The sequence below is a fragment of the Schistosoma mansoni genome, chromosome 1 (genome assembly GCF_000237925.1).
Source record: "Schistosoma mansoni strain Puerto Rico chromosome 1, complete genome".
In the NCBI taxonomy this organism is placed as follows: Eukaryota; Metazoa; Platyhelminthes; class Trematoda; order Strigeidida; family Schistosomatidae; genus Schistosoma; species Schistosoma mansoni.
Window position 1 is genome coordinate 57,053,550 of NC_031495.1, and position 14,007 is coordinate 57,067,556.

Here is a 14,007-nt window from a genome sequence, read left to right on the forward strand (position 1 = left end):
GCCGTTGCGGTGAGATTTTCATTTATGTTGTTCTATTGAATGAACAGATTACTTTATCCCTATCCGATCTGGCTACATATTATCAATATTAGGTATAGTGTTTTTATTTATGCTGCGTTTCCGTACACTTTAATATGAAATACATTCGTGCGATCTCTAGATTGATGTTGAGGATATAGTTCTTTTTAAGTATTTTCGGTGGGAGTAAAGTATATGGACTGCTTCGGAATCTTTTTTTCGCCAACAAACTAACGGCGCTTATATATGAAATGACGCATGGATAAAGGTCAACATAATTATGGTCGACAAATTGTTGGAAGATGGACTGCTAGCACTAATATTTGAATCATTGGTGTATTCATCACATCAAGTACAAAGCAAACATGGATTTTGATCTGGGAATATATTATTTCGTCCATATAATATACTCCCGTCTGTCCTGCGCGGCACATTAGTGTTAAAGACGGTATTCTCAAGTAGCTATCCTTACATAGAATTGATTATCATCTTTAAAAAAAGTAATGAGGTTCACTTTCCACATTGTTACTCAGTACCTACTCAAAAAGTTGACTTGAAGTCAGTGATCCACAAATGTCGATCAATGTTGGCTCCCAAACTTTGATTTAGTTAGGGGTTTAGAGCATATATTAGTCTTCTCCGTATGAGATGTTTTGTGCCCGTTCTGTCAGGCTTATGAAGGTCATATCTCACAATTACTTCTTGTAAGTTAGAGTGGCATCCATACAAATGACACATGAATGATTCTTCAGATATCAAGGCTATATTCGGCAGAAGTTTAAAATTATAATTTTATTCACTCAGTTCCGATTCAGGAAACAACCTTTTAACACTGCGAAACTGACTGGTTCAAACATAATCAAAGTTGTGCACCGGTATTGTACAAAAGAGTTGGATTTCTTATCTCGGTGTAGATTTGTTGATTCTTAATAAGGATCACCTAACCATTTAACACTTATCACATCCTATGGTTCTCATTAAAGCATACCTAAGTCTTCGCCTTGAAATACTATTACATTAGTCTATTTTTTTATTGATAACATCCTTAGTGCTCGTTTGTCTGTTTAAGCCTTGTCCAATGCGTACCACCAATTAGTAGTTCTAGGGTTATCCCACGTCGTATAGAACAAACGATCGGTCTGTCCCTGTTGATTTCCGTACTATATATATTCACACAGCTACTTCTAACGAAAGTAAAATTACAGATCTCTAATTTGTCATTCTGCATTCCTCCTTAACCTGTGTAGCTACTTCTCCAACCGTGGATCAAAATTATCATCATACATAACGTGGGGAAATTGCTAAATTATGTACAAAAGGGATCTAGACAACATTAGCATTTATGGTAGTAAACTGGTGAACACAGAAAGTATAGTTCAAGGGGAAATTATAAAGTTGAATAAAAGTTACCAAGTAATGTTAAAGGTCTAAGGAAAGGTAAATATTAAATATATATGAACTACTGCAACCAACGACAAGCGATATCATCTGAAGTTTTCTGCACATTATGATTATCTATTTAACCCAAATACCCACACATCAGTACAGCGAGAGGAAATTTACGACTAGAAGCATAGAAGTCGAAATTATAGTAATGTTAGGGATTATGGATAACAACGTAATCAGGATGGTTCAGTAAGAACGACTGAAATCGAGGAATAGTAAATATAAAACAATATTAGAACTTGAGGTCTAGGGAAAGGTGCATTGTAAAAACACTTATTTTACTCCCACTTATTCTGTCATTTCTCTTCAACTTTCCAACTGTTTACTACTGCACATCGGTTACCATACGGGTTCCAACCAGGAAGTCTGGATTTACCTACACGGTTCAGTGAAACAGTCCGTGACTTCACGATTCAGCTAAACTCTAGTTTGATGATTTTTAGCAGTGTTTGTGCATGTGTAACATACGTCCCAGCTTTTTTACTCACAGCCTACTGGTTCTGTCACGTCATATCATTTTGTTTCTAGGAAGTACATTGCCTATCTTGGCAATGATTTATGTCAATGGTCGTGTTTAATACTGAGAGTTTACACAAATCTAGGTGAAATGTTACTGAATTATTTTGCTGAAATCTATCTGGTACATTAAATGCCACAAAAGCTAAATAGAATAAAGTCCTTAAAACGTATGCCCATAAACATCATTTCGTTTTCATAATCGTAAGTCATATTATTTTTGTACCTGAACTTTCTTCAGGGTATTTTTAATCTCACGTCGAACAATTAATCGTGTAACTGGACATCGCTCTTAGGAGTGGCAGATATAAAACAAGCGTCTCTGTTTTACATGTGAAACATCTGTGACACATTTGTTGATAATTTTTTACAACCTGTAATAATGTACTAACATAAATTATCACTGCAATATTGATTTTATTTGGTGCTTCTTACTGCTTGTTTTTAGTTCAGTGAATTCAGGCCTATTGCTGTCTCCGTATAATTTACAAGAAACCACTGACCAGCTGTTCCTGAAATGCTGGAAAATAATGCCACCAGTAATGTCGAAACTTGTGGGGAAGTGTGTCAGTTTCCTGAAGATTTAAAACAACATAGAATTTCCAAAACTACATTATCTCCAGATATTGCCGATCGTTCATTATACTGTGGTATCTACAAATGGCGTCCTCATTTTTTGCGTGGTTCTGGAAACTTAATGGCTTTCCTTGCTGCTGCTTGCTTTATATCTTGTCTACAAGCTTCATTTTCTGGTTACACAAGTTCTCAAGTGACAACCCTAGAAAAACGGTTTGCGATAGGCAGCAGTGTTATAGGAGTAATCAATTCTTGTTTTGAAGTTGGCTATATTTTTTCTGTTATATACGTCAGTTACGTTGGAAGTCATGGTCGAGTACCTGTGTGGATATCAATTGGCCTTTTCATAATGTCTGCCGGATCATTTTTGTGGTCTCTGCCTCATTTCGTTTTCTTCGATAGTAGTAGAACAAGTTCAGTTTCCTTAAATGAACAACTTTGTGTTTTATCCACGAATACAAGTACCTGTGCTGAAGGATGTAATGACAAGTCGTTACTTGGCTGTTCAGAATCTTCTACCATTGGTTATGCCTTTCTCCCCGTTTTTATTTTTGCCCAGCTGTTGATTGGTGCTGGCTCGAGTCCAATTTTGACGTTAACTCCCCCTTTCATCGATGATCATGTACCTTCTTCCAAAGCGCCCCCAATGATAGGTGATTTTGTATCCATTTATTTTACTGATTAGTCATGTTTTATCATTGTTTTGATCGAAATACAGTTAATCTGTAATTTGAGTGTTGTGAAATAAACGAAAATAGTCACACTTTTGTTCGCATTCACTACTGTTATCTGTAAACCAATATTCGATGTAGTTATGACAATGTGTTAGAGCATTTTAAATTGAATTAGGAATATAGTATGGCTGTGAATACTAAAAGTTGCTTAACTTAGTTATACTGGAGTTCAGTTCACACAAAATATCGTCTGAAGTTTGTCATCCCTCTAAAATGTCTGTAATCCTGTTCTAACTATGCTGAAGATTGGTCAGCTTCAGTTTTATCAGCAGTCATAGCATGTAGTACAAGTTCACTAAAAACATCGTATGAAATAGTTGTCATTGTTACTTTTATTTTCTCCATTTTACATCCAAATAAAATTGTACAGAAATGTGGTAAATGGATAGTATCATACAATTAAATATAACCCTCATTTAATGTACCATATTAGATAGTGTTAAACAAAAAATGACGCATTTAGGCTGTTGACGTCATTGTTAAACTTTTTCTTATTTTGCGCTACATGTCATAAGTCACCAATTATTATCATTATATTAAAGGATTTAGAAACGATCGGGTAGCTTCTAATGCTTTCACGTTACCCTCATATTCTAGCCATATTATTGTTCTATACCTTCGTTCCTTGTTTGTTTTCTAATAGATTTTATTATTACGTTTCCTTATGTGTTGATTCCTAATTAGACTTGTCTCTGCAGTTTAGTTGATAGTGTAAATATGTTATTTAAGACTATTATACTACTGAGTTATGAAAATGAAGCATAATCTCACAACAAAATGTTTAATCATGATCCAGGGAGTGGTATTTTTTGATATATTCAGCTTCGATGGCTCGTAATTTCAGCTTATTTCTATCAGCTATCTTATTAAACAAAGAAAGTGTACTAGATAATCCCATTTTCTGTAGATCAATTAATTTCTAAATCTATTTGACACTACAAAGATTAGCGATATCACCTCACATCTGTCGTTGACTCACTAATACCTTCATTATTTTCTAGGTTTACTTGATCTAAATATTAACTGTCGTATTCGAAAATCTCATATTTTCAAATGTCTGTATGGTTTTTGGTTTTGATCACTGAATTGTGTTGGAAAATAACACTAGATAACTCCTCTTTATTTCCTGTTTTGTGTATATTCGTTTTTATTACTTTAATTTTTCTACAGATTACATTTTGTGCATGATTTGATATTTCGTTTTAATCAAGAATAATTCCTTTTTATTTTTAACTCGAAATATTATAGCTTCATTATATGCAGCTTCAGCAATGGGTCCTGTTATAGGATTTGCCTTGGGAGCGTTTTTACTACAGTACCCAGCTGATGTCTTAAGTATGAATAAACCTTTCAAAAGAGGTCCTGATGATCCTGAATGGATTGGTGCCTGGTGGGCTGGATTCATTTTATTAGGTTAGTAATAATTTACATAATAATAATCTTATCCCAGACAATTTTTTCTTGAAGTACTTTGATGTACTATTGTTAAGTTCCTATGGTTTAAATAGTAAACATACTAATATCTTCCATGGTAGCTTGTTTCTTTCTAACCATAATTAGTTAGTACTTTTTGTAGGGTGAGAAAAACAACGACATATTTGCTTGAATAACATTTAGATTCTATAGTTTTAAAATGTAATTGATTATTTTGTTAACATTGCTGATTTTATACTACTGTAAAATTTAGATAAGAAACTAGTTGTGCTTTAATGGTAAGGGAATGTATCAAAATATTGAAATGGGCTGGTTAAGTGTACTGATTCTATTGATTCTTAAAGTAGCAAGTCTTCTCTGTAGGTCATCATTCAAGCGTACTTGTGATTTTCAGACCATAGTCATCCAATGTTCATGTAGTTGGTCACTGAGCAATAACTGATTTCTCTTTTAGTCCTTAGTACTGGTCGAATTCTATCGATCCGGTTTACAATATAGTCTCTTGGTTAAACGACTTGACATTGGTTAATGATATACGGGCCTAAAAACTCATATCCTTTCCTAATTATCTTCACATAACTATGACAGAAGCTTATCTAGATGAATTCAACATTAAAATAGCAATCATTTGGGTAATTCGAATCATGTTAGCTAACGTGTCATTCACTACATCAGCACATTTGTCCCAGTTTCTAAGTTGTTTATATCTATCATTTTGTTTTTAATTACTTTAAAAGTGTAGTAGGTCTTCACTTAGTTCGGTTCTTCTCCTCGAACTTGTTTAAATAATCTAATGTCTCTAATGGTCGTTGTTCATATCAACTAGCTGACTAAAGAGGTCGAATAATTTAATTAGTGCATCCGTTATTTACGTATAATGTTAACATTAATTCATTGGTTTCTCGAAAATAATATCCTATCTCGAAATGCTCTTACATGGCCACGCGTATATAGCCTCTGCCAGGGAAGTCCTGCTCACTGCCTTCTCGTGGCGGGGGTGTTGTTTACAAAATTGAGAGGACGAAAAGCGAATGTCCGACGCCTTAACCGTGTTGGTGGACACGAAAAGTCCACCTAAGGGAGTTGGAAAACCCTGATTCCAAACCAATGGTGCATATGGGCTCCAGTATCCTGAGGGAACGAATGGCATATGAATCAATCTTTAGTCGCCGACTACCATGGGACTGCATCTCCTTACTATGCTCAACCGTCTTGTGGATCAGACCTTTAGGTCGAAGGCTCGGGGTGTGGTCTCCTAAGAAAACCACCTGCTTCAGTTTGAGCACCTGGACAGTATCACAGCCCTCACACAAATCGAATGAGATTTGTGAGGCGCATATGTATCTGGTGCTTCCTTGTGCCAATATTTATGTGTTTAAATAAAAATAAAAATATATCATAGTTTGACTGATAAGCGAAGTACATATTTGTAAATGAACTAAAAATTGTATGTATATTTTGAAAAGTTAAGAATTTTTATACAATAATTTATCAGATTTTATATTTTTCTAGGAAGTCTTGTTTTTATTGGTGCCACTATACTCTTGATGTTTCCGAGAAAATTACAAGAATTCATTTGTTGTGATCAGTTGAAATCGAAGAAATTTTCCATTAAGAGTGTACCAATAAATAATGGTTGCGTATTAAGTGAATCAAGTAAATTGATTGGTATATTTTATTTCATATGTTAATTAATTCCGAATTTTTTTAAATTATTTTTTTCAATTAAACGTGATCACAATTACAATTTCCTAATTATATTATCTAGTCGAATTCATTTGATAGATAACTTTTTGATTTACATTTTGTTTTTCAAAAAAAATGTTTATCTTGAAGATATGCAATTTGCAATTATCAACATAGGGTTGTGAAGATTGTTACGTTCAGATTGATATCATTAATGGATCAATATTAGACCACGTTTGAAAAACTGAAAGCATCAGACGGCCATTCCGTCCTAGTATGGGACTCTTCAGCAGTACTCATTATAACTTGTACAAAAAAACAAAAAACAAATCAGTATTGGTCCAAATGAAACTCTATAACTAGATTGTTCAGTGTGAACACTGTTCATGAAATTTCAATGCATTTTTACGAAGATTTGTGTTAATGTGACAAATATTCAGTTCAAATATACTTTGTTTAATTTTATATTGGGTTAACATCGAAAAGCTAGTAGTAGTTTCCTCAGTATTAAAATTGGAATAGTGATTTACTAACTCAGCTCACCAATGTATTCGTTTTTATATCTATTTATTAGTTTAGTGGTATTGAAGGCTTGAAATTTTAAATTGTCATTGTATATACTCCTTACAATTAAACGAAATTGTGTGTTTTTTAACGGAATCGAATAAAAGCCGTCCTCTTAATATATATATATATATATATATATATATATATATATATATTACCGACAGTTGTGCCAGGGTATCATGCAAACGAGTAAACAGATAAACTACGTGAAACTTAACACAATGTGGAGAAACAAACAAAATGGGAAAAACAGCAGTAGGAAACCTTAGTGAACAATTACAATTGGAAGAGAAGATTACAGCGTTAATGAATGATCGTGAAAAGAAGATTGTAGTAAACGTTTTGTAACCCTGGCAACAACAAATGTTTCGAGATAATCCCGTTAATCATGCATAAATCCAATAATTATAACTCTACCGAATTCCATTCAGTGAACTGATTTCATTCTGATTCTGCTTCTTAATTATCTAGTTACGTTTATTATCGTTAATATGATTGATGGCTCATAGATTTTCTCTTCGTTTTATAAAGTTAAATTTCCCATATACAAGTGCCTCAATCGCAGTATTTTATTTGTACTATTGAATGCGTGATTAACTCAAGTGTAAGATTAGTTAGAATCATAGTGTTCTTCATCTCTGAAATTTGTGGTAAAAAGTAATCTCAGTGTTATATTACTAGACGATTCTCAACTTATAACTGTGTACCAAATAGTTCTTTAAACTTGGTCGGTGTGTGTTAGCTTACGTTAGTGAATAATGAACACTGTTTATATCAATTGCGCAATTTGAGTAGTAAAAAACTGCAGTTAATTTTGAATTTCGACTAAATTTTAAAAAGTTAAATTTCGAGGTGCCAAGATAAATAAAGGAATGACAGTTATGTTATGTCTAGCTAATTGACTTTTTAAGCTCTGAGATAATGATCAGTTGAATTTGTACTGTTTAAAATGTTTCAAATTATATTACTACGAACATGATTATCAAACCGAAATTTAGAGTTCCAGTTTTCCAAATATTTCTCGTGATTTCTGTACTTTGAAAACGTACAACGCTTAGTTTGCGCAATGGATTTGTGTTGTTCAACTTTCAATAGTTGTACATACAACAGACAGGAAAAAGCTCATTAGCTAAGAATTTCATAGAAAGAGAGAAGTGGACTAATTCCGAATACTCTGCTCTTTTGATTGGGAAAATTAAAAACAAAAACGATTAAGCAGATGATAAGAGATTAAACGAAAATTATCAGTCAAGTTGAATAGATTCTCCTAGGTAGTTGTGTGTAACTATTTCTCGTGGACTAGTAATTGATGTGCATAATTGTTGAAATGTGAGTGAGAACTTTGTTGCAGAACAGTATTGGCTATTACACTGTGAGCTGGAGTCATAATTTTATCATTTTGAAGTTACTTTCACATTCGTTATTTAAAAGCGTTTGTTAGTAAGAATAAAAATACTATTTGCTATTGTTATTCCTGATATCTTTTCTCATAGGTAACGCAAAGAATTTTAATATAGTTGGTAAGTAGTTAGCAACTCAGTAATCTTCGTATACAATCTAGAAGCCAGTTTCTAAATGTAGCTGTCTTCTTATTTTATTTATTGTTTAGCTCCAATGAGACCACATGATAAACATACAAATTCTACGTTGGAAACTGAAATAGTTCCTGATAATGACTCTGAATATCAAGTAAGTTTTTTGAATTGACTGTAGTAATGATTGAGTAGATAGAGTTAGTAAGCAACAACAGAATTACATATTTCATTACTTTTTCTACGTTTCATCCAAATCTGTTGAATAAATTAACAAATTTCCTCCGAAAATCATGTTATCTCAAAAAAGAATGGAGTATTACTCACTTTATCATACTAACGATTCTGTTAAATTTCTTCATAATTATAATCGAATTGAAGTTAATCATATCAATTGATTAACTGATTATTAGTTGAAATGATCATTATTAAACTTCATAGTTCAGTTGATAACCTATCGGGCAATAAACCAAGTAGCCTCTAGTTGTTTGCCAACTGTACCTACATCATTCCCGCATACCTATTCAGTCCATCAGTGTTTATTTAGAATAATTTTTTTGTTATTGTTCATCATTACACAACAAAACTTTAGTGTTTTCATTTCAGTGACACGACGATAAATTGATCGTTACAAATATTAGAAAATGGCATCGTGACTATGGCCTTCAAAATGTGCTTTTAGAGTACGACAAATTTAACCCAATTCATTTCGCTAGATTTTTATAGTCTATCCGTTATACAAGTTCTTTAATGCCCAGTATCTGACTCCAATTCGGATGAACGTAGGAATATGCTATGAGCGTAGATCTCTCATTTAACTCCGTATATTACCTAGGCTAACCCTGTTTATGTGACGGCGGTAATACGAAGCCAAACGCGGGTTGTTTTGGGTGGATTTATTTCGGTCACTCGTTTATCCAGACAGACATTCAGAGAAACGAAGTTCAGAAAGAGAGCGAAGCAGAGCAGAGAAGGCAAGGGAGCCAACTCGATTTAATCAAGAGTGACTGAATGCTTATAGTCAGACAGAAATAAGCTGCAGTTATGTGATAAGTAGGTTGGGCAATGGAAACACATAAGCTCACATAAAAGCAGTCAGGGTTAATAAGCCAATAATTAACAAGGTCAAAATGTGACTTGGAAACAATGAATAAACCGGTCTGTTCAGAAGTTAGAATAACCCATGTGAGCTTGATATAGTGTTAGTAATATCATTAATTCAGAGTTATTTTCTTCTCCTGAAATTATGAGGGAAATTTACAGCTTAAGCGTTTGTTTTTGATACTGCTATGTTATCTGAGCTGAATAGTTTTAATTACAAACTTCCTCGTTTTTTTTCTTTTGTAACGTTCTCGAGCTGACGCATTGTTGTATAGAATTCTACACTGCTTCATTTAATCACTGACTGTTTATCCTAATGTAAAAGTTGTGAAAGATAGCACATCTGTAAATAACATTTTTTTTAAAAAAAAAACGGTATGAGAAATGTACAAACAGTATTCCGTTAATAACCTTATTAAATGGTAATTACGTTGGAATTTGTCCATCGATGATAATCTTACATTACATCGTTCTTTACACGTTCTGAGTGTAAAAGTACGTAATATTTTAATTACAATGATTTATTAATATGGAAAAAAATGGTTTATTTGAGGCTATGTTCACTTGTTGTATAGCGGATAACAGGTTCTAAAAAAACTACTTTATTGATTCTACTTTGAACATTCCATCCGGTATTGGTATTCGATTTTCACTTATGCACAAAATATAACGTATGCGGCTTTTAATAGCTACATTAATATTTCTAAAAAGTAGCTTCCTGTTTCAGCGAAATCACTTGAAATTCTACCTACTTGTTCAGGTAGTCTGCAATATCCTATCCCCCTTACATATGTGAGTCAGTCAGTCAGCTACAACGTAGGACCAGGCACACAGATGCGTCGGCCCAAGTTGCCATACCTCATTAGCACAACAAGATGAACACCGAATTCATAGAAGTAGTTAATTTAGTGGTGGTAGTATATCAAAGATAGGTTGTATATAAGGATATAGTACAAGAAGAAAGAAAGATATGAAGCAATTTTAATCTCAAGGTTTAAGGGAAGACAAAGAGTGCATACACCTACACCATTGCGATCGATTCTGAGCCATGTCACACAGAGTCTCCAACCATTGGTTACGATAGTCACGCGCACCCCAACCAAGTAGTCTGCATCTACCAGCATGACTCAGACTGGAAGTTAGTGACTTCAAGCACTGATGCAGTGTTTTGGTTAGGCCGCCCTCACCTCTCTTCCAACCATCCCCAATACTACTCAGCATTGTGCGTCGTGATAATCGGTGTTCAGGCATACGTAACACGTGGCCCAACCATCTCAGTCGATGAAGATTCATGACCTCATCAACTGGTTTACCATCATTCCCTAATACCCTGTGTCTAACCTCACTATTATTTACCTGGTGATCCCAGCAGATGCGAGAAATATTTCTATGATATCTGTGATCAAATACTAGTAACTTACGAGTGTCTTCTACTATTAATGGCCACGTTTCGCAGGCATAAAGTAGAACAGAGCGAACCGCTGCGCAGTATACTCATCCCTTAATTGATAGACGAATATCTTGCGTTCGCCATAGATGACGTAAGTTGGCAAAAGCCAAACGAGCTTTTCGAATCCGTGCTGAGATTTCGTCAGACACCAACCCATTAGGGCTGATCAGACTTCCAAGATAAGTGAAGTTGTCGTCGCGTTTGACTACTTCACTCCCTATCCTTAGTTCAGGTGTTGTCGCAGGTCAGTCCTGGAGTAACAATTTACATTTAGATGGGGAGAAACGCATCCCAAACATCCTGGCATTGTTGCCCAGTGGTACCAAAACACTACACTTTATCAGCGTGTTTAGCAAACAGGACTATATCATGTGCATATTCTAAGTCAATAAATGGACCTCCTGGTAGGAGATCAATTCCTGAAAATTAAGAAGACGAGAGCGTTATTTCCAGCAGTAGGTCTTTGATGAAGTTAAACAAAAGTGGGGATAGTAGACAACCTTGTCGGACACCACTTGAGGTTGTAAAATCATATGACAGTTCGCCATAAGCTCTCACTCGACTAGTAGTGTTCGAGTAAAGAGCCTTCACAAGGTTTATGTACTTCCGAGGTACACCTTTCAATGACAGACACTTCCACAGAACCTCTCGGTCAACAGAGTCAAATGCTGTTTTTAAGCCAAGAAAAACTATTATTATCGGACGCCGATAAGCATGTCTGTGCTCTAAAACCTAACGAATAGTGAATATGTGGTCGATACAGCCACAACCAGGTTTGAAGCCAGCCAAATTTGCTCGTGTTTGCAGTTCACGAGTCTTAGGCGCCCGATAAATATTTAGGCTAGTATTTTAGATGCTATATTAGTCAAACTAATCCCTCTATGGTTATCACAGGATGATTTTAACCCTTTCTTATATATTGGGACAATCAGTGATTGTGACCAGTGGGATGGGATTACGTCCAACTCTCAGATTTTAGCTAAAATATCAGTCAACCTAATTGCGAAGATTGAACCACCATATTTAAAGGCATCTGGAGTCAATCTATCTGGACCAGCTGCTTTTCCTCGTTTCAGAATTGTTATAGCTTTTTGAACTTCAACTAAATTCGGGGGACCTACTTCAATGTTCCATTCAGACTGTTTGGAAATGGTGGGCAACTGTAGAGTAGCTGAATGCCAGCTAAACTGTTCTCTAATGTGTTCTGCCCATCGTCCTAAACCTGTGGGCTAAGAGAAGATGACAATTTCGCCTTTTTCCGAGATTGTCTCGCTTACGTTTGACTTCTTAATTCCGGTTTCTTTTATTAGTCCGAAGAGTTGTCTGGTGTTGCCTACAGCTGCCTTTTCCATTTCCTTTGCTTTCGTTGCCCACCACTGCTCACGATCGTTCATTAGACGTTTGGTTAACCTAGAACCGATTTGTTTTCGCTCTTCATCGTGTTCAGAGCCTGAAGGGATGAGTTTACGAGAATCTATCTGTGCAATAGACTTAGAAGAAATCCATTGGTTTTTTGTAAGCCTTTGGTTTAAATTACTAACATATGTTACTGCTGTTTCCAAAGCTGTTCGTATATCTTTCCAAGCAACATCTGGGTCAGCCTCGTTTACAAAACTGCCTAGATGTGATTTCAGTTGTTCCTGGAACTTACTTTTGACTTTCTCATCACTCGGTTCAATTCTAATGGGTCTTCGTTGTATGGTTTTTCTGCGTTCAATGAGGCGCAAATGGATGCGTGGTCGTATTAAAGCATGATCAGAGTCTAAACATGTGCTCCAAAACGAGCGACAGCCTTCCATCGAGTCTCTCCAACGATGACTGATGACAATATGGTCTATTTGAGTCCATCGTTGGTTTGGTGCAGGTGGTCGCCATGTTAGACGATGTCTTTCCTTATGCTTAAAATTAGTGCTTGCTAAAAACAAACGATTGTCTGAGCATAGATGCAACAGACGATCACCATTATCTGTTCGCTGAGCCGGGATACTAAAATACCCATCTGAATGTCTTTCTGTTTGGTTTAAGCTACCTACTTAGGCATTAAAGTCACCCGCTATGAGTAGTATGTCTGAGAGTTTAGCTTTATGAGGAAGTTAGAGAACGTTCTGTAAAATTCATCTTTCACTTCATTCCGGCTGCAGTTAGTGGGAGCGTAGGCAGAAATGACGAAAAGGCAACGAAATGTGTCCCTATCCTTCTGAGTTCTTACGGAGCCGTTTAGCCGAACAGCGAATAGGCGACTGTTAACGGGGACCCACTCTAATAGTGCTTGTTCTGTACTCATACTTATTGCTATGTCTACACCCACCAGTCCACGAGAACTAGCCATTGGGCCGCCAGATACGCGGAGGGTGTATCTCGTCAGCTCTCCGTTTCGGCGAGGTAAAGTCAAGTGGATGACCATACTAGGATCCTCTATATGTGTTTCGGAGTCACAGCATACATCAATGGTACGAGATTCCAGGGTTTTAGCCAAGGATTCCTGCTGGCCGATTTGAAGTAGGATGCGTACGTTGAAGCTCCAATGTGTACTTTGGAGCGTGTTTCCAGTAGACCTGGGGAAGTGTTTCGCACACTAGATTCGTTGGCCATGGTGAAACTTGAAGAGGAAGTCAAAAGAGGGAGTTTTGAGTTGAAAGTCGAGGTGTGAGGAATAATAGGAATTGAAGAGAGACATTAATTATGAATACAGTGACCTTGAGTGCTGTTAGAGGTATGAGGGCGATCATCACTTCCCGGTTGCCCACACCTTGGAAGGGTTCTTCTAGAGGTACCTGAAAAGAAAATTGGATTAGAGGTGGTCTTAGTGAACTGAGAGCGTTACCATGTTGCGCAAGGGACAACTGGCTGAGGGTGGTCACACACGACCTTTTTGTGAGTAATTTTTGTGCTAGCCCCGTACTTGTTGGGACCTTATTGCCGGAGACGGTTATCTGTGGGATAAGGC

The 14,007-nt window shown here is 35.9% G+C and overlaps 1 protein-coding gene across 1 annotated transcript in view; it reads left to right on the top strand.

Annotated features, from left to right (window-relative positions):
• Positions 1-2,429: 2,429 nt before the first annotated feature.
• Positions 2,430-14,007, top strand: part of Smp_159140 (putative organic anion transporter) — a 40,156-nt gene continuing 28,578 nt past the window's right edge. The window contains exons 1-4 of the mRNA XM_018794966.1: positions 2,430-3,209; positions 4,539-4,703; positions 6,237-6,380; positions 8,587-8,666. Coding sequence (XP_018649325.1) covers positions 2,498-3,209; positions 4,539-4,703; positions 6,237-6,380; positions 8,587-8,666 — 1,101 coding nt within the window. The 5' untranslated portion in view covers positions 2,430-2,497. The remainder of the gene's footprint in view (positions 3,210-4,538; positions 4,704-6,236; positions 6,381-8,586; positions 8,667-14,007) is intronic.